Raw genomic sequence first — 19,968 nt, forward strand, 5'->3', positions numbered from 1 at the left:
TAACTAACATTAGTTTTCAATCCACATAATTATGTTACTTATGTATATCTTATAAGATGCATGTAATTGTATGATGAAAGCCCTCGCTTTCTCAATTCTCACCCATTAATTGTATATGCAATTATGCATGAGAATGAGAAATGAATCACATTGCATTTAACCATTATCACACATTTGTTACCCTTTTAACTTTATCAGTAACATTTGCAAATAGCAAAAAATGAACTACAAGTAACATTTATCATTACCTTTTTCCGTCCCTTCTTATTTGTTTCCATTCTAATTCATTTCTTAGATCCATACCAGGCCAAACATATATAAAAGTTGTCTTACACTTAACTTATGCTATAGTATAATATTTGCAGTCAAGCAAGCACAATTTGTGTGATAAATTAACTAAATTTTAAATACATTTATTTATTTAATTTGGACTTATGGAGTACTAAATAGTTAACAAAAATTGAAAACATACTTACATAAATGTACTATAAAATACAATAATATGGGGGTACAAAATTGTACTTATCTCAACATATTTTAATATTATAAATCAATTTATCCGATTTCTGATGATATGTACTTTCTTGGTTTCCTCCATGTTTTTTTTTAAGTGTTTTACTTTTTAAGTAATAATTTCTCTTAAAATAAATTAGTAATGCATAAAGGAACATATACTCTATGATACATACGAATATACGATTACGTAACACTTATTTTCTCCTATATATACCCCTCAAATAAACTTCTCAAAGATATCCAAAAGAACTTAAACATGGCTTTTGAAAGTAGTAGTAGCAACAACTCCTCCACATTATCTAAAGAATGGAGTTTTAGAAGCACATCTTCTTCTTCAATCTCCAACAATAGTAGCACCACCACAAATTACCAACTATCTCATTATATCCGTATCAATATCGAACCGGCCGAAAAACTAATCCCGGTCCACCACCCTTATTACAAATGCATAGCCACCTTAAAAACACCAAATCACCACCACATATCTTGCTTAGCAACCCAAGGTAAACTCCTCTACGCCGCGTCTGGCAACCAAATCACCACCTTCGATCTTACCACGTTCTCCCCAGTAGTTTCATTCGAGGGCCGGGATTTATCCTCAGGAGGGTTCATCAAGTCCATTGCATTCTGCGAAGATAACAAAATCTTGACAGCTCATCAAGATAGTAAAATCCGAGTATGGAAACGACACCGTTTAGAGACAACCCTCCCAACAATGAAAGATAAGCTACGTCGTTTTGCTTGTGCGAAAAACTACGTGCAAGTTAGGAGAAATAAACGGAAACTTTGGATACAACATAACGACGCCGTTTCAGGGATGACGTTAAGTAACGGGTTAATATATACCGTTTCATGGGACAAAACGTTGAAAATATGGAGGGCTTCGGATTATAAATGTTTAGAGTCGTTAACGGCGCACGAAGACGCCGTTAACGCGGTAGTGGTTTCGAGTAACGGGACAGTGTATACGGGGTCAGCTGACGGGACGATTATCGTATGGGAGAGGGGTAACGATAAAGTGGTGCGACACTCCAGGGTAAGTACCCTGGAGAATCATAGATCAACGGTTGTGAATGCATTAGCGTTAAGTAAGGATGGAAAGGTGTTATTATCTGGCGGTTGTGACGGAGTCGTAATGGCGTGGGAGAAAGAAGGGGAGAATGATCAGATGGTTGAGAGTGAGGTTGTGGGAAGTCATGATGGAGCTGTGTTGTGCTTGGTCGGATTGGATGGACAAGATTTGTTTGTGAGTGGGGGTGCGGATCGGACGGTTAGGATTTGGGGGAGAGGTGAGGGGGAGTGTGGGAGTGGGAGTAAGGGGTTGTTTTGTTGTTTGGGTGTTTTGGAAGGGCATGATAAACCGGTGAGGTCGTTGGCGGTGGCGGCCGCTATTTCGAGGACGGAAAACGGTGTCGTTTCGGTTTGTAGTGGGAGCTTGGATGGGGAGATTAAGGTTTGGGAAATTATGGTGTCTGAACTCATTAACAATAGGCCTCCCTACATGAAAAAATATTAATGGTAAAAGTCGTGCACGGAGGAAGTATTAGTTTTAGTTATTACTAAAGTTAAAATTTTTATACGGAGTAATAAAGAATAATGGATGTTTGTTTTAGGTAAAGATTTCTCCAAGGTAATTGTTATTGATTATAATATCCACTATTGTTTATAAATTTTTGTTTAAGCCATGTCTAAAGTTACCTCGGAAAAATCTTCATCCTTTGTATTCGTGTACTGTGTGATGTAATGAATTATTACAGAATATTATTACTATACATCTCATCTTATGTTTCTATTATAAATATGTGCATGGATGCTTTTTTATTTATCTTAAATATTGGCTCACGTTAAAATTAAATGCCTCTATATATAAATTATAATGCACATTTTTTATTTATCACGGCAAAAGTTAGCGAACGCCCCGAGGCGTTGGATAAACTAACTAAAAATAGAAAGATTAAATTAAAATGAACATTAAGTACACCGATCGATGCGTGATTTTGTCATGCTTTCCCAAATTAATATCATTTTAGGCAATATTTTAAATGCTTAATTATCCAACGCCATGAGGGCGTTCATTAGCAAGATCCTTTTCTTAATAGTATTCTTTATCTACAATTAGAAGTATACGTTTAATTTGTGTTAATTAATTAAATGTATTAGTTTTCACATGTACATAACCCAAAAAAATAAAAAGGACAAATTGAAAAACATAAATTATATTACGTTTTATTGTTTTAGCAACAAAAAAAAAGAGAACTAAGGAGAAAACATTATTGTTAAATTTATTACGATATATTGAATTTGAAAAAAAAAAAAGAGTAAAATAATGATGGATTTGAGATCTATAGGGTAATATTTGTTGGTATATGATTTATATTTTATACCGCCTCCATTTCAAAAGATGAAAAAAAAAAAATATATATTTTTATAGAAAAATGCTGTACATGAAGTTTTAATATAAGGGTTCTATAATAGATTGAGGATGAATAATTAATCATTTTTTATAAGAATCCTCATCTAAATAAAATAAATGATTTTGACCTACGTGTGTTTATATATCATTAATTCTCAAGTTTTCATATACATTTCTTAAGTAACTAGGTGAGATAAATTGTCTTATTATTAGACCGAAACCATACATATTTACCCGATCGAGTTTAAGGACTAGATAGACACTGTATAAGTAGGAGGAAGGGTAAGGGAAATCCCTACACTCCGAATGTCATCCTCGACCTTAAGGTTAGAAAGCTTAATCCTTACTATTAAATCAATATTTATTTGGTCCTTAATATTTTGTATATACCTATCCTAATCCTACAAATATAATTAGACAATGTGATATAAAAATATGTATGTACTCCGAAAACATAAAACGTACCGCAGCAGTCGTGGTATATACATATTGACAGGAAGTATACGCAGTCCATATAAGGGAATCGATCGAATCATAATATAACCTCCTAATATCTGATCTATTGCAGCACCTCTAAATTAAAGTCTCAACAAACTAGTACCTCGTATTTTAGTACAATCATAAACTTATTGTTAGGTTATTTGCTCCAAAAAAATAAATAAATAAACCTGTTTGGTTATAAGTCTACTTCAGTTGGAATTTTAAAATTTTTAACTAATCGTTTGTCTAATAATAAGCAGAAATTATTAAAAGATGATTGAATGTAACGTAACAACCTAGCTACATGCTACAATGCTACTCCCTCTAATCGCCAAAATTATTTTATATCATTTTCGTATTCAAATCTATCATTCTATTAGTTATATAGGTGCATGTCTCCAATAAAAATAACAACGCAACCGTGTTTTTTTTTTTTTTTTAGGAAGAAAATTTGAAAAATAGGAATTATTTTCCGCTAATTTTTTCACTCTATTGTGAATTCGTGATATATATGGTGTACAACAGTCGATAACAATTTCATTTAAATCTTTCTCATATTCTTAACGAAATTTTTTTAGAAAAAATTACGAATTTACCCATTCAACGAGGAAATAATTTGTGACAAATCTTACTATTAATCTATGGTTATGATGTTGACACCTTCAATTTGAGATGCAGCATCCGCCTTCGTAGAAGGATATAAATATCAAGTGGGTAGGCTTGAAAACATGACTCACTTGCAATTTGCAAATGATTAATTGTTGCCGTACGTAATAATGCGTGTTTTTGGCTCAAAAATTAAATTATTGTGGATTTCTTTGGTCCATATATGCAAAAAAGAAAAGAAAAAGAAAGAAAGTGGAATTTCAACAAGGACTATATATCCATCCATGACATTAATCAAATTTAATAATTATAAACTTTGATCTTAAAGTTTGTATAGTTTAATTTTCAAAGACGAAAAAGAGTTTTTCTAATAAGAATTGGTAATTAGTTAAGGAAAATGCTATACATATAGCCTCTACGTATAAGCATTTCAAATAATACTCTTAAAAATTGTTTAAAATTAAGAAAATCATGACAATAACACATTAATTACACTGATCTACGAGTGTTTTTGTCATAAATTTCTAATTTTATACAATTTCCTTATATATTGTCTTATGTGAACGTCCTACAAATTAATGTTTATGAGGTCATTCATTCAATTCATCCCTTTTTGCAAATAAATACAAGTGTATATATATTATCAATAGTATACTAAGAAATTAAGAATCCCCTTTTTGCATGAATCAAATAGTATCAATAATGTAATGCTAAGATATCTCACCTGCTATATATCCTTAACAGCGACGTAGTATGTGTTTTTTTAATTAATTATACACAGTTCTACATATGAAATTTGTAAGCTAGAAATTATCAAAATCATTCAAGCACAATTAAAAAGAATATTTACACTTTATATATAATTGGACCATATATAGATTAATAAAGGTAATAATTCAGATCTTACGTATCAAGTATCAACATTTGGTTTAAGATTCACTGTATTGTAGAGTTGCAGCTTATTACAAGAGTATGTATTATATATATATATATATATATATATATATATATATATATATATATATATATATATATATATATATATATATATATATATATATATATATATATATATATGATGTGAAGCATTGCATGCATGCTAAAGTGTATGATGGAATTGTAACCTTCAATAAGATGTGAGTTCATGTAATTACTTTGATCTCTTGCTATTATACTTGTTTATATATACTTAACTAAATGTTGTGCTATTATAACATTTAGTGATGAAAAACAAAAAAATAAAAAATAAAAAATACCACAGCTACATATCACTCACAAGTAGATTTAATAGGTTTACAAAAAAACAATTTTAATGATAAAAAATAAGTTTAGGAAAAATATGTTTAGGCACATTCACAAAAAAAAGTCTAGACACAAATATATTGTATAATATCAGACAAAATCAAATAAACTAAACCGAATCTAAATCGACAAATAAATGGCTTATTAATTATTTCAAAACAAGCAAAAATAAACAATTTCCACTCCTAAATATAATCATTGGATTAAGGTTTTGATTCCCTAGATCTAAATAATAATAAAACATAATCCTGATTCAATCTTGATTGATTTAATATTTAAGGATTAGAATGTAGAGTTTCTTATAAAATAGGTTTATTAGACTAGCTTACAAAAACCCTAGTGATATAAGAGTATAAGACACTAATATATACTTGTATATATGTACTTGTATACTAATAATTCTTAAAATTTAAAATAACCCAAATTAATAACTCCACGACATAATAATGTCAACTAACCCATAAATATTCCAAATCTAATAATTAAAAAATCGACCAAGTTAATCATATTGTGTCTAATCAAATCCACACAATATCAAATCTCTTTCCCTATTTTAATAATGATTAAATGACATTGTTTTGGTAGTTAAGTTTAGGCTAATTAAGAAAATGATGTATGTGGCAGAGCTATATGCCTATACTAGTGTGGTCTTCCGTTTGGTCGGCGACTAGTTCTGCTGTTGGGTAATTTTTGTATTGACCAATATTGTTATTATTAATAATTAATTAACCATTTCTTTTTGCTTTTAAATCTTTGATTATGTGTATGTTTATTTATAAAATATGGTTTCTTTGTCGGACCCTACTAATGATTATTATTTTGCTATTAATATGACATTGATGTCATATTTATATGTTTAAATTGTATTTTACTTGTTTATGGTTTTGATTTCTTGTTTGTTTTGGCTGGAATTGGGAGACGTCGTCACGTGAAATAGACTTGCGAGCCATGAGAATTGAAGTAGGGTTCGTTTTCATGTTTGTGCAAGATACTCGAAGCATGCATGATGCATCCAAAGGAAGCATTATGCTCTAAATAAAGTAAATAATAAGTATAATCAAATGCATAATTATTTTTAAAAACCAACACAAATCTATAAATGTACGTAACTACGAACCAGTGACTCATTTTCTAGAATAAATGTGTAAAAAATATTGTAAAAAAAGTTGATATTATTAGTATTTTTATTGTAACAAAAGCACGTCATAAGAGCCCCCTGAGAATTAAAATAGCTACCATTCGTTTTCATGTTAGTGCTTGATGCTCAAAGCATGCATGATGCATTTAAATTAAAGGGATCATATCTTCTAAAGTGTATATAATCAAAGGATTATATTTATTTAAACTTGAGAGCCCATAAATATATGTACTCCATGACTCATTATGAAATGTGTAAATATTGTAATTAAAAGGTTCATAATGACATTTTTCTTGTATAACAAAAGAATTTCATGTATGAGCGTTGAGCATATAGCTAGTGAATTTATGTTGCAAATTGTAATAGTTTAAAAATAGTACAGTACATATAATTATATAAGTGATATATAATTTAACACATGCTCATGATGTTGAAAGTTAGAAACACATGAATGCATGATCATGCACCCGTACGTGTTGGAAGCAACGTGCTCTACGCTCATGGTATAACAACATAAAAGGACTATTGATTTTGATTAGTGAAAGCTTTGGTATACACATACACATGCATTTTGTTTGATTTTCTAGAGGCTTTTTTTTTTTTTTTTTTTTTTGGTTTACTCGATTTACCAGTTTTTTTTCCCTTCTAATTTGGTTATGAGAAAATCTTATTGGATTATTTTATTATGTCATTAAAAGTCAAAAAAGACGTGTAGTATGTAGCTTACTCATTCGGTATACATAGTTAATATCGACCTATTAATGTAATGTCAAATATGTATGACTTTGTACATTATGTATTTGATACATATCTTTTTGAGTTTTTGGATCCAATTTTTTGTGTTGTTGAAGCCTTGAAGTAAGTCAAAATATTAATTTTATAAACTTATGGTATGAAAAGATGGCATGCAATGCATTAAAGCTACTTCCTTGGAGTTATTCTACTCAAAAGTTGAAACTAAAAGATGCTTAGCAAAAAGGCAAGTTTCTAATCATCCCCTCCTGCCAATAATAACGACATATTTTTGGGGGAGTGCTTACTAAAATCACTTTGTTAAACTCCATTTTTGTGGGAGCATGTGGCTTACACTAATTATCTTAATAAATTACATTAATTAGCTTAATTAAAGGAATGAAGCATCAATACAGTATCAACTTCAACTATAACTCCACTAAACAAATTTGCAATTATATCATAATAGCGTAATTGCTTACGTCTTAGTTCATAATTAACTATTACTAGTAATTAATTAGTTAAACTTAAACATTATATGTTAGTTTCTATTACTATAATATTGGATCAACCAAATCAAATTATTCGCCCCCTGGAACTGCTTTGCTTAGACATTATAACTAATTGCACTTTCTTTTTTTTCATGCTCATTGCATCACATAATAATGGTATTTTGTTACGCAATTATATCCGAGCCATCTAGCCAAAGATCATCATCAGGCGTATATGCCTAGGAATCTAGGATCCTTTCATAATTACCAAATAGAATTCAAGTATTCCTTCTGTTTCTAAATGTTGCTTCTTTTAATATCTGCACAATTGTTAATGTAACATGGTGTACTTCGTGTTATAAAACACTAATAACATAGGTAAACGAAAAAGCTTAATTAGCACTTCATATGCTCTCTATACTCATTTGTTGGAAACAATCTTATAAAACATTTTTTTTTGCATGTATATAATTACCTTATGTATTTTTATTTTGAAATAATTACCTTTTATAAGCAAATTTTTATTATTATTATTTTTTTTTTTTTTTAATTTTTTTTTTTTTTTTGATAACACCACTCTAAACAGAAATAGTCCAAATTTCAGCTAATGAGGCCCACAATCAATGTCTATTCAACCCAATGACCTCTAATTACACTCACTGAGCCCCAATTACCCTTAAATAATAAATCCATCATTTAGCCCCAATTAGTAAATTACCCATATTTTAGGGTTTAAAAAAAAAATACTCCATATTTAAGTCTAAATTAACAAAATATAGCATTAAAGTGTGTAGAATGGTTTTATCCTGGGTAAAATGTGTGTAATGTAAGTTAATTAGGTGTAATTTTAATAAATGTTGCCCCACAAGCTAAACTTTTGATGGATTATATCTCAAGGTAGTGTTCACAAAAAAGTTCATATGAAGTAGGCATTTGCAAATAGAAGAGTCAATACGGGTGTCCGGGTTGGGTTCAGTGAGGTCAGGTCGAGTTTAATTTCAAGCTTGAGTCATGTTAAATTATTGCGTCCTTATTTTTTCAGATCAAGTTGGTCGGGTTAGTATTGGAGTAATTGCAACTTTATAATTTAAGGATTAGAGATGTAAGGGCATTTTAGGTAATCTAATATTTTCCATCATTGGGGTTTTTTTTTATTTGTATACTGGGCTTGAATATAGTTGGGCTAAGAACACAATAAAGTATACCCGCCTTTTCCTATCAGTAATTTAAAAAAGCTACACCAACCCAAAAGTCTGGAATGCTGGGCCTTATACACAACTAGGTCCACGGATTATATATATTGAACTTGACGATTTACCAAACCAATACTTAGAGATGGTAGTCCTTGAATCCTTATGCAGTTCAGCAATTGTACTTCTTGATTGACATTGTTTTATACACCTGGGTGCATCATACACCTATGATTAGTTGGGTGTAACCAATTGGTTGTTGGTGTAGTGGTGATTGGGATTACACTTGGTAGGGAGGATTCGTGTTCGATCCCCCGCAACAACAATCGGGAGGGGACTGAAACCTAACCACCCAGAACTGATCCCCGAATCCGGATTAGCCCAAAGGGTGAACCGGGTAGAACACCAAAAAAAATGATTAGTTGGGTGTACGGTGTACCCGGCGACCCGGGTGAATATACCAGATTCTATCTTGATCGAACTTGAAACTGAATATTGGATAGGGTAATCTAATGGGTTAATAGTCACTGGGATCGAGCTAAAATACCAACCTTATCGTGTATTGCCAAGTGCCAACTAGGCTATCTTAGGCTATCTTATGTCAATAATTACCACATTGAAACTAGGAGTTGGACTTGACAATTTACAAAACCAATATTAGAGATGGCAGTCCTTGACTCCTTGTGCAGTTGTACACCTTGTTAAACGGTGAAACTGAATATTGGACAAGGTAACCTAATCGGTTAATAGGCCCTAAAATCGGATCAAAATACCAAATTTCTCGCGACTGACTAGAAAAAATACTTTAAAAATTATCATTTATGTCATTTTCATAAAAAGAACACATATTTGGAACATGATATCAAATTCATGAATCAAACCATACTCCTATACAATTGGAATATGCAAAAGTTTAAAATCCAAATTTCATGATAATAGTTTAAAATAAAAGTGCCCCCATGCAGGATCGAACTACAGACCTTCAGTTTACAAGACTGACGCTCTACCACTGAGCTATAGGGGCCTATTTATTAATTTTGCCACAAAAATAGTTAATTATAAAAAACAAAACAAAAAACCCAAAAAATCGCAAATAAATAGAGACAGAAAAACAAAAAGCGCCATTTCTAGTTAACTTGGATTCCATTAAAACACCTGAAATTTCTCTCTAAAAATGGAGGATAATTTTGATCCTGTAAGTTTTTCTTCTTCCTATTTACATTATATTAATTCCTGTAATTATGAATTTCAATTGCTATTTAATTATTTTTAATTTGGTAATTTTTCGGTAATTAGGACCTAGTTCACGCCATTTTCAAGCTCGTATGGCGCAAAAAAGCACTCGGTTTTCTCTCTTTCTCTCTCCTAAATGTTAATTACAGTCTTAATCGCGTAATTTGTGATTAATTATGCATTTAATTTGATTTTTGTGATTTTAGAGAGAGAAAGGAATGAAGGCATTGACAATCTAGACAATGAGGTTAATTCCGACGCTTTATTTTAAAATTTTTGTTGATAATTTTAATTAGATTCGCCAAATTGAGCAAAATGTAATTGATTTTTGAGTATTTTTAGTTACAAAAATTGTTTGGATTTTAATTTAGTTTGGTGACATTTTGGCTTTCTGAACAATGCCTACTATTATGGAGTTTTATGTATGTTTGTTGGTCTGAATTCGATATCGCAATCGATGAAACTTGGTGTCAAAGGCGGTGTCTAGTTGTGAATATAAGCTGAATTGTTGGAATTGTTGTGTTTTCATGATGATGAACATTATATGTAATGTATGAATGTAGGTTTTGTGGAGGTTCTAATGGGGAGTGATAATTTAATTAAGATTAGTGGTAGGGGTGCTGTATTAGTGTGTGTTGGTGAAGGTTGAAACTCGAAAGGAACGAGACTGCTGATAAGTCGATAACCTTAGATTGGTTTCGATATGTTGCAATTTATGTAGAACAATTTTTTTAATTTTTGGAGTAGGATACTAGGATATGGATATGCACTCATTGTTTCTCATGCTTGTTTAATCGCGATCAGCTGGGATAATATAATTTGTATTGCTGATATAATTGTCATTGTTTGGTTCAATTGGCTGATGCAAACCCTTCATAATCATACTATTATTTGTAAATTGTAATGCTTATATTCTTGCAAGACATTTAGCCTTTTCAACTTATATTTGCTCTATTTGTTAATCATCGTTCATGATCCTATCTCACACGTTTTTCTGTTATGTGATTTAACTCTTACTTGACTTGTTTTTAAGGTTGAAGTGTGCTTTAATAATCTACGGTAATTGAAAATTATATGATGAATGATGATGATGTTAGATTTATGTTTTTCTACTATTTGACATGTACTACACAGAATGACAGAATTAGGGATCTGATGCATTTAATTTTGGTTGCTGCAGGGAGCAGCTGGGACTGCTAAAAAAACTCGGCCAACATCTGGTACTATAAAACTACTCTTTCACGTTCATTAATGTTTAATCTTGTATGCATACTTGCAAAGGTTTTGTTTGAATTTCAGTCTGAGACGTTTAAAACTATTCTGATTGCATACTGTCTTGCAATACTTAGTTTAGTAATATGGGGGCCGATTGTCAATTCTGTAGCAATAATTCAGATTGAGCCCTGTCTTATGAGCCTATTGCAATCCTGTTTTTCTTCTGCTTTGGGATTGATTGCACTAAAATGTTACTTGTTTGAATTCTGTTTTCATCATCATACCCAGAGCTCCAGTAGCCAGAGAGTTTTGTGTTTTCTCTGTTCAGAAAATGTATCATTGTAGAATTTAGGTTCATATATGGTTGTGGACTTCCCTTGTTTGGAATAAGGGCTCCGATGTTTCTTATGTTGGTGTGGCTTTCTTATTCACATAAACCACTTAGTGCCTCAACCACATTAATGCTTGATAGTCAAATGAATTTCATGACAGGCTCTTTTCGCCAATGATCATAAAGAAAACCTTTGCCTGCAATAATTTTGCAAGTCATTTGTTCTTAGTTTTAGCAATTACGTATCAAAGTGTTTGATCCCCCACAACACAATTGGGAGAGGACTGAAACCTAACCACCCAGAACCGAACCCCGAATCCAGATTAGCCCAAACTCCCAAAGGGTGAACTGGGTGGAAGACCAAAAAAAAGTCAATTACATATAAATTACATAATGTCAACAATATATCTACATTACATAAGCTGGAGCTCTCTTCATATTAATGTGATGAAGATAACTTTAGCACTTAGAAGTGTTGGGTTTATTTGCTAACTTATATTTAAATCCATAAATGTCAAGAGTGCATGTGAATTCCATAATGCCTGTTATCTGTTAATCCCAATTTATAAGATCCACTTTTCTCGTCTTTTACTCCTTGTTTTGCCGGGGGTGAAAAAAGAGAGGTGGGGACTCTTGTTTTGGTATCTTTGATGCTGATTCTCTTATTTCATTAATTTAGCTTGAATTACTAGATGCAACGAATAATGTAATAAATGCTTTATTGACTTGTAAACTTCAGCTAATGCAACTGCTGTGAAACTGAGTTGTGAACTTCTCCGGATCTTCATCACAGGTCTGCTTTTAGCTATTTTATCTTTATATGTTCTACCATTTCCAATGATATTCTTGACATAATGAAATTTTTATTTAAACTATAACCTCATTTCAGAGGCCATTCAGAGGGCTGCCACCATAGCTGAAGCAGAAGGTCTTAGTCAGATTGAAGGTACTCATTTAGAACGAATCCTCCCTCAATTACTGCTGGACTTTTGAGGCACTGCAAGGACTGTGATGTTTGTGTTTAGTCAAAACAATGTGTGATTTTGGAGTCAGTGAAATCAGTCATTAGAATAATCAAACTTAGAATCTTCAATACATGTTATAATCATCAATAGTGTGAATAAAGAGGTTTATTTGAAACTGGCTGCACCATGATATGGATATCTTGCATGACTGAGCTGTATTTTGGCTTTCTCGTCACAGAAAGGTTCATTTGCTCCTCATTTTTTTGAGTGCTAGCACATAAAGTATCAGAAAACATTTGGGTGATCTTTGATTCAATAACATATTTTTAAAAATAGAATTACACTTAATAGATGCATTATATATGCTTTCTTGTGGCCGAATTACATACTACATAGTCTACATTTGCTACCATTTTTTGGTAAATATTTAGCTTAAATTTAAGTGACTGATTTGAGCCAACATACACCTAACTTCCTTACTGTTAGGCCTTTTTTTAGGATCGTCTAGAGTGCAGAAGCAAGCAATTTTGAGCACTTGAAGCATTTGCTCTTCATACCCATTACCCATTAGTGTAGGATCAATTGCTCTTTTAGGATCCTCTGAAGTCATGACATTCCTTAACCATAACACCAAGTTTAACTCAGGTGTGTCTTGAAAGAAAACATCCCCAGGTAGCTTTCCCATTACTAGAGCTCCAAGAACCACCCCGAGGCTGTATATATCACATTTGTCTGTGAACTTCACAGTTTGGTGATACTCCGGAGCTATATACCCGACTGTTCCAGCAACATTTGAAGTTGACATGTGGGTATTCTCTATTGGCATTTCCTTTGCAAGTCCAAAATCTGAAATTCGAGGCTCCATATCATCATCAAGGAGGATGTTGGCTGGCTTGAGATCCCTGTGAATGATACGTGGATTAATGTTCATATGGAGATGTTCGATTCCAGAAGCCACTCCGAGTGCTATTTTATATCGAGATAACCAATCTAACTTTGTGGTTCCATTGGCAAGTTGTGCCATTATGTCTTGTAGACTACCATTTTTCATATACTCGTACAAAAGCAAATGACAGTTGGATCTTGGCACATGAGCAAGGAGAGGTAGCAAATTGCGGTGCCTGACTCTGCCAACTGTTTTAATCTCCGATCGAACCTGAAGCATTTTCTTGTTTAACATCTTACTGTCTTCTTCAGTGAGCTCCACAGCCTCCTTAGGCGGTTCGAGTATCTTCTTTATTGCAATCATCTTGCCGTTGCTCCCTGGCAACTCTGCTTTGTATACTTCACCGCATCCACCTTTTCCTATCATTTGTAAGTTTGCCAAACCATCTTCTTTCTCCAAAAAAGCAAGATCCTCTGCTTTTTTAATTAGTGGACTGAAGATCGATGGTCCTGCACCCTTCCCTCCACCACGTAACATAACTAGGAACATCTTCACAAGTCCTGAAAATATCATCCCGCATATACCCCCCACTATCGCTCCAGCAAGAAACCCAAGTAGCCACGCTGCGAGCTTCTTGCGTTTGTGGTGGCGCTTAGTTTTAGGTGGAGATGGCGAAGGAGCTTGAGCAGGACCACGGCTTGCTCTTGGACTGTGGTTGCTCCCTCTAGCTGTATTCAGATCAAGTACATATTCTCGGAACTAAGCTCTTCCTTGACACTTCTGATGATATATAATCTACCCCTTTTAGAACAGGTAAAGGACCTTGAATATAATCATTCCCTGAAATGTCAAAGAATTGCAAGTTCCTAAAAGACTTCAAAGATGCTGGAACCTTCCCAGTGAATAGATTATTAGCAAGTGAGAGGCTCTCTAAATTCGGGAAGTACCTCAAGAAGGCCAAGTCCCCAACAAACTTATTCATGGAAAGATCAAGCACTCCAAGACGAACAAGTTTCGACAATTCTGAGGGCACACGACCAGTAAAATGGTTATTTTTAAGGTTAAGAACCTCAAGTTTCAAACAGTCAACAATTTCTTCTGGTATTTGGTCAACAAGATGATTAGTTGACAAAGTCAGCTCTCTAAGCTCCGAGAGCTGACCAATAACCGGAGAAATGAACCCGTCAAGCTGCTCCGACTCATAAACAATACGAGTGATCTTCAAAACAGAGTTGTAACTCGCAACTCTCCGCTCACAAGAAACAGCAGGAGAGTTGCAGGGAGTTCTAGTAAAAGAAGGGTGGTAATCACTTATGCCTAAGTCTCTTTGGATGACTTGAAAGGCTTTGTAGTCGGACGGGTCGAGGTATATCTTCGGCGAAGACGAGAAAAAAGAGCAGGGAGAAGTAGAACTGAAAAGTAGTAAATGTAAGCTCCATTGGAGCTTGAAAGTGTAGAAAATTTTGGTGTATAGTTTTCTGATAGTTAAGAATAGTTGATGAAGTGAGTATTACAAGAATTAATTTATAAAGGCAATTGCCGTGTGGAATATTAAGGTTATTGGGCCTACTATTGACCCAGACTTTGATTATTTTGCGACGACTTGGGTTGGTTGGGTCTCTAACGTGCTCTTTGGGGCAGGGATACAAAGTGACATTTTTAACTGTTTTTAGCATGATTTTTTTTATTATAAACCTTGTTATAGATTTGGTTATATTCATAAGAAGTAGGTTCTATTTTCCAACATTAACATATGCTAGTAGTAGTAATATACTAATGTTTGTGCTAAAATAATGTCTTCCATATCTTTAACTAACTTTAGGGAGTACTGAAGCACTACTTAATACTAGTAACTAGTAATCATTATGATATTGCTAAAATTGGATTAAGTAGATCATTGTGCAATAAATAATTGTCACGAATTGTTATGTTCTTGGAATCCTATCTCATTTTACATTATAGTGGTATAATTCATATAAATGCCCACACACTATTCTATTCATGAGGTTTTTTATTTTATTTTTATTTTATTTTATTTTATTTTTTATAATTTTTTTTAAGCAATTAACATCAACAAGGGAAAATAAGTAAAATAGTTTTAGGGATATTAATGTTCAAATACTATTTATACGAGTTTGCATAAACTTTTTAAGAACTAGGATAGGAAATATAGGGATTTGTAAACTTTACTCCCTCCGTTTTTTTAATTTACATCACTTTGGATTGCATAAAGTTTTAGGAGAGTAATATAATATTTTGAGTGAGTGAATAAATTATTATACTACCTCCGTTTCATATTTTTTGCAACTTTTGCCAAAAATGGATGCTACACATTATTTGCAACTAATGTTTTCTTTCTTTTTTAGGTTGTTATTTCTCTCTTTCTCTCTTCTCATCACATGCATTCTCTATATTACACTCACAAACAAATTTTGTCTAGGAGTCCGTGCACCCTTCAAAGTTGCAAAAAATGTGAAACGGAGGTAGTAGTAAAAGTAAGATGAAAACCATGAAAGATAGAGTATGTAAGAGAGGATAGATATTTTATTATCTTAGTGGGGACCATGGAAGAGAGAGAAATGATAAAATAAGTTAGGTGGGGTTTAAAGTAAGAGAGAGAACTAAGAAAACATAGTATAAAGTTACCAAAAATAGAGGTGATGCATTTAAAAAAAAAGCACCCAAAAAAGAAAGTGATGCAATAAAAATAAAAAAATAAAAATAAATAAATAAATAAAAAACACCGGAGAGAGTAATAGAGTATGAACGAAAATAAAGGAAAATTTAAGTGCAAAAGACAAGAGTGGAGGCTGTGCTTTTCTAGACTTTGGGCCATGGGTTAGGCTTGATGTGATTGCCCATAGGCCTAAACTCGGCTCAAGTAAGCCTAAAAACCGGCGAAGGGCTGAGTCGGGCTAACATCACAATAAAAAAAAACCAGGCCCAAGTCTAGCCCGCTTTCCAGCACTCATAATACGGGCTAGGACGGGCTTTTTAAGTGTTTGGATGGGTAGCGGGAAGGCGGGCCCACGGTCCCAACCCAAAGCCATCATTACAGTGTAAGTATTACTTTGGCCTTGTTTGGCAAATGGCTGTTGGCGGTTGGCGGTTGGCTGTTGGCTGGTTCACTTGGCTTGTTTGACTGATTGGAATGTTTGGCTGTTTATAATGACTTTTGAAATTGGTTGTTTAAGCTGGCTGTTTATAAAAGTGTGGTAAATTAATTGTTGGTTGTTGACTGTGTTATTAGATAATTTGTGGGCCACAAGCCAAAAACCAACAAAAAAAAGCTACTCAAAATAGCTTTTTTTATTTTGGCTTAAAAGCCAGCTTTTTCACCAAACACATTTTTTGGCTGTTTGACCACATAAAAAAGCCAAAAGCTAACCAAAAAGCCATTTACCAAACATGACCTTCATATGTCCCATAATACTTGACATAGCTATCATTTTGTTCGTCCCAAAATATTTTACACGTTACCAAATATGAAATGAGATCACTAATAAAAAAAATATATTTTGTTGTACTCTCTTTGGGACCGCAAATTCCAAACTCAATTAAATCCTACACTTTCTCTCTCATCAGAGTCATCACTACCCACTACCTCCACTGTCCCCTACTTTTTGTTTTCTTACAATATAAAAATACAAAAGAGAATTTTTTATCTAATAAACAAATATTTTAAATGGAGCCACTTGTAATTTTCTTAGTAATTTTCTTAAAGTACGTATCCATTTCAACGTCTCAAGTATTATGAGATGGAGGAAGTATTAGTTTTTAAAAATTTTAAAGGTGGGGCAAAATCATTTAAAGTGAAATGAGTTGGTGGGCTAGGCTGTCCAAGATATTAGTACATAGATGAGATTGGGCCTAGAGAGTATGGATGTTCATGTACTAGGTTCTCAAAGATTGGCAATTGGACTGAAGTCACTAAACACCTTGTTTGGAAGAGAGTAAGTAGAGTCTTTCTTTTTTTAAAAGAAGAGCATATTTACAAGGAATTTCAGTTTCAATAAACCAACCATGTCTGATTGTCTGAATACATAAACCTAATTTGTGTTAGGGTCTAAACAATAATATGCATAACCATTTTAAAAATGTATGGTTTGGATTTTGGATCAAGCTTGTGAGAGCGAGTTGTAGGACTTAAGCCGAGGGTAGCACAGAGTCATAAACACCAAAATCACTTAATTTCAAGTTATTAAGAGCGTACCCAATGATGATTTCATATGCTATAGATGGATTTGATATGCTCTGGTTTAATATTATTAGCAGTGATATGCAAAGAAGAAAAATGTCATTTTATTGATGTTATCACTAAAAGCAACCCTGATTTGATAACACATTCTTGCAGACGTACCAAATGAGTATTTAGTTATACAACATTAGAGAGCAATTTTATAATTGTATCTTATCTTATTTAATCAAATAAATAATCAAAAATTAAATGTATATGTATAAACACCTAATATCAATCCGCCTTTTATAATCAGTCTGATGAGTTTTCATAGAACTTCTAAACCTACAAGTATATATTGTAGTCTTGGTGTCATTGGCACGAAAATCAAATAAATTTATGCAATTCCTTGCCGTCTTAATATACCCTATGTATTTCCAAATTGCAATAGATGGAGAAATCTTGGTTTTCATATACTTTATTGCAAATAATTTCCCTTGCAGTCTAAATATACCCTATATATTTCCAAATTGCAATAGATGGAGAAATCTTGGTGTTCTTGCTTTCTTGCTTTATAATTTTTATTTTATCATAAACGAACGACTTCATAAATATTGAACCGAGGGCTTATTTTTTGGAGCATCACACAAAACCTAAGACACATACACAACTATTGTAAAAATTGTTCAAAATGATTGAATCCATGAAGAATTAAGGTGTTTATTATTCTAATCAAGTTAAGTCAATGGATTAACAAAAAGTGGTAAAGAATTATTTTACTTTGTCATCCTATGAATTATTTTGCAACATTTTTTTTATCTTTAAGCTTTGTATTAGCGCCATGCATCAGGCATCACATTATTCACTTCTACATAATCTATATTTGAAATGATGTGTTTAAATTTTTAGGCTCCACTAAAATCTTAATTACTACTCGCATTGTTTTTATTAGGATGACTTAAATCTTAATAGTCACATTTCATAAATATTACGAAGTAATAAATAATCTGGTTATTGTTTAAAAAGATGACAATTAATAAATGTTCAGAGGAAAAAATATTAACGTTTATTCTTAAAAGTCATTGTGCAATATAAGATCACAAATATGAAGATGTTAGAAGATCGAAAACAAAGATAGATATTGATCCTTTATTTTAATTTAAACAATAAAAGAGAAGTACATTATTATTCACGTGTTTCCCTTGCCTCTTGAATAACTTTTACCCATATTATGGGTCGCGAGCCTCTTGAGAGGAGTTCTCTAAAGGAAAGGGAATAATGGGGACAAACGAGTAGAGTTGAGATGGAAAGAGGTTGTTCGAGGCAGAGGGGGTAATAGGGGGTTGGGGAATAGGGATTAAACTCCTGAGGAGACAGAGGGGACAATAGGGGGTTGAGGAAGAGGGATTAAATTCCTGTCTAAGGAGGCGGATGGGACAATAGGGGGTTGAGGAATAGGGATTAAACTCCTGTCTGAGACAGATGGGACAATGGGAGGTTGGGGAAGAGGGATTAAACTTCTGTCTGAGGTAGAGGGGGTTATGGGAGGTTGGGGAATAGGGATTAAACTTCTGTGTGAGGTAGAGGGGGTTATGGGAGGTTGGGGAATAGGGATTAAACTCCCGTCTAAGGAGGCGAATGGGACAATAGGGGGTTGAGGAATAGGGATTAAACTCCTATCCGAGACAAATGGGACAATGGGAGGTTGGGGAATAGGGATTAAACTTCTATATGAGGTAGAGGGGGTGATGGGAGGTTGGGGAATAGGGATTAAACTTCTGTCTGAGGTAGAGGGGGTTATGGGAGGTTGGGGAATAGGGATTAAACTCCTGTCTAAGGAGGCGGATGGGACAATAGGGGGTTGAGGAATAGGGATTAAACTCCTGTCCGAGACAAATGGGACAATGGGAGGTTGGGGAATAGGGATTAAACTTCTGTCTGAGGTAGAGGGGGTTATGGGAGGTTGGGGAATAGGGATTAAACTCCTGCCTAAGGAGTCGGATGAGACAATAGGGGGTTGAGGGATAGGGATTAAACTCCTGTCTGAGACAGATGGGACAATGGGAGGTTGGGGAATAGGGATTAAACTTCTGTCTGAGGTAGAGGGGGTTATGGGAGGTTGGGGAATAGGGATTAAACTCCTGCCTAAAGAGTCAGATGGGACAATAGGGGGTTGAGGGATAGGGATTAAACTCCTGTCTGAGACAGATGGGACAATGGAAGGTTGGGGAATAGGGATTAAACTTCTATCTGAGGTAGAGGGGGTTATGGGAGGTTGGGGAATAGGAATTAA

The 19,968-nt window shown here is 33.4% G+C and overlaps 2 protein-coding genes, 1 non-coding gene and 1 pseudogene across 3 annotated transcripts; 2 read left to right on the forward strand and 2 right to left on the reverse strand.

Moving 5' to 3' along the window:
- Positions 1–772: 772 nt before the first annotated feature.
- Positions 773–2,032, forward strand: LOC145570803 (protein JINGUBANG-like). Its single transcript, XM_081629941.1, has one exon. It carries the CDS (start codon positions 773–775, stop codon positions 2,030–2,032), a length of 1,260 nt encoding a protein of 419 aa, XP_081486067.1.
- Positions 2,033–9,820: 7,788 nt separating this feature from the next.
- On the reverse strand, positions 9,821–9,892 carry TRNAT-UGU (transfer RNA threonine (anticodon UGU)). The gene has a single exon. It is a non-coding gene; the product is annotated as a tRNA-Thr (tRNA).
- Positions 9,893–9,987: 95 nt separating this feature from the next.
- LOC145570263 (protein MHF2 homolog) lies at positions 9,988–12,799 on the forward strand. Its single transcript, XM_081629299.1, has 6 exons — positions 9,988–10,063; positions 10,165–10,213; positions 10,308–10,348; positions 11,282–11,321; positions 12,387–12,440; positions 12,537–12,799. Exons 1-6 carry the CDS (start codon positions 10,043–10,045, stop codon positions 12,638–12,640), a joined length of 309 nt encoding a protein of 102 aa, XP_081485425.1. The 5' UTR covers positions 9,988–10,042; the 3' UTR covers positions 12,641–12,799.
- A 96-nt stretch (positions 12,800–12,895) lies between these two features.
- On the reverse strand, positions 12,896–15,155 carry LOC145570804 (leucine-rich repeat receptor-like serine/threonine/tyrosine-protein kinase SOBIR1 pseudogene; annotated as a pseudogene).
- Between the last annotated feature and the right edge of the window lie 4,813 nt (positions 15,156–19,968).

The sequence above is a fragment of the Chenopodium album genome, chromosome 12 (assembly GCF_948465745.1).
Source record: "Chenopodium album chromosome 12, dcCheAlbu1.1, whole genome shotgun sequence".
Classification (NCBI taxonomy): domain Eukaryota; kingdom Viridiplantae; phylum Streptophyta; class Magnoliopsida; order Caryophyllales; family Amaranthaceae; genus Chenopodium; species Chenopodium album.

Bases quoted from the DNA above. Each gene is read 5' to 3' on its own strand.
- LOC145570803 (XM_081629941.1), top strand. From the start codon at position 773: ATGGCTTTTGAAAGTAGTAGTAGCAACAACTCCTCCACATTATCTAAA.
- LOC145570263 (XM_081629299.1), top strand. From the start codon at position 10,043: ATGGAGGATAATTTTGATCCT. The intron at 10,349-11,281 runs GTTAATTCCGAC...TGGTTGCTGCAG, and splicing joins TTGACAATCTAGACAATGAG to GGAGCAGCTGGGACTGCTAA. The intron at 12,441-12,536 runs GTCTGCTTTTAG...ACCTCATTTCAG, and splicing joins TCTCCGGATCTTCATCACAG to AGGCCATTCAGAGGGCTGCC.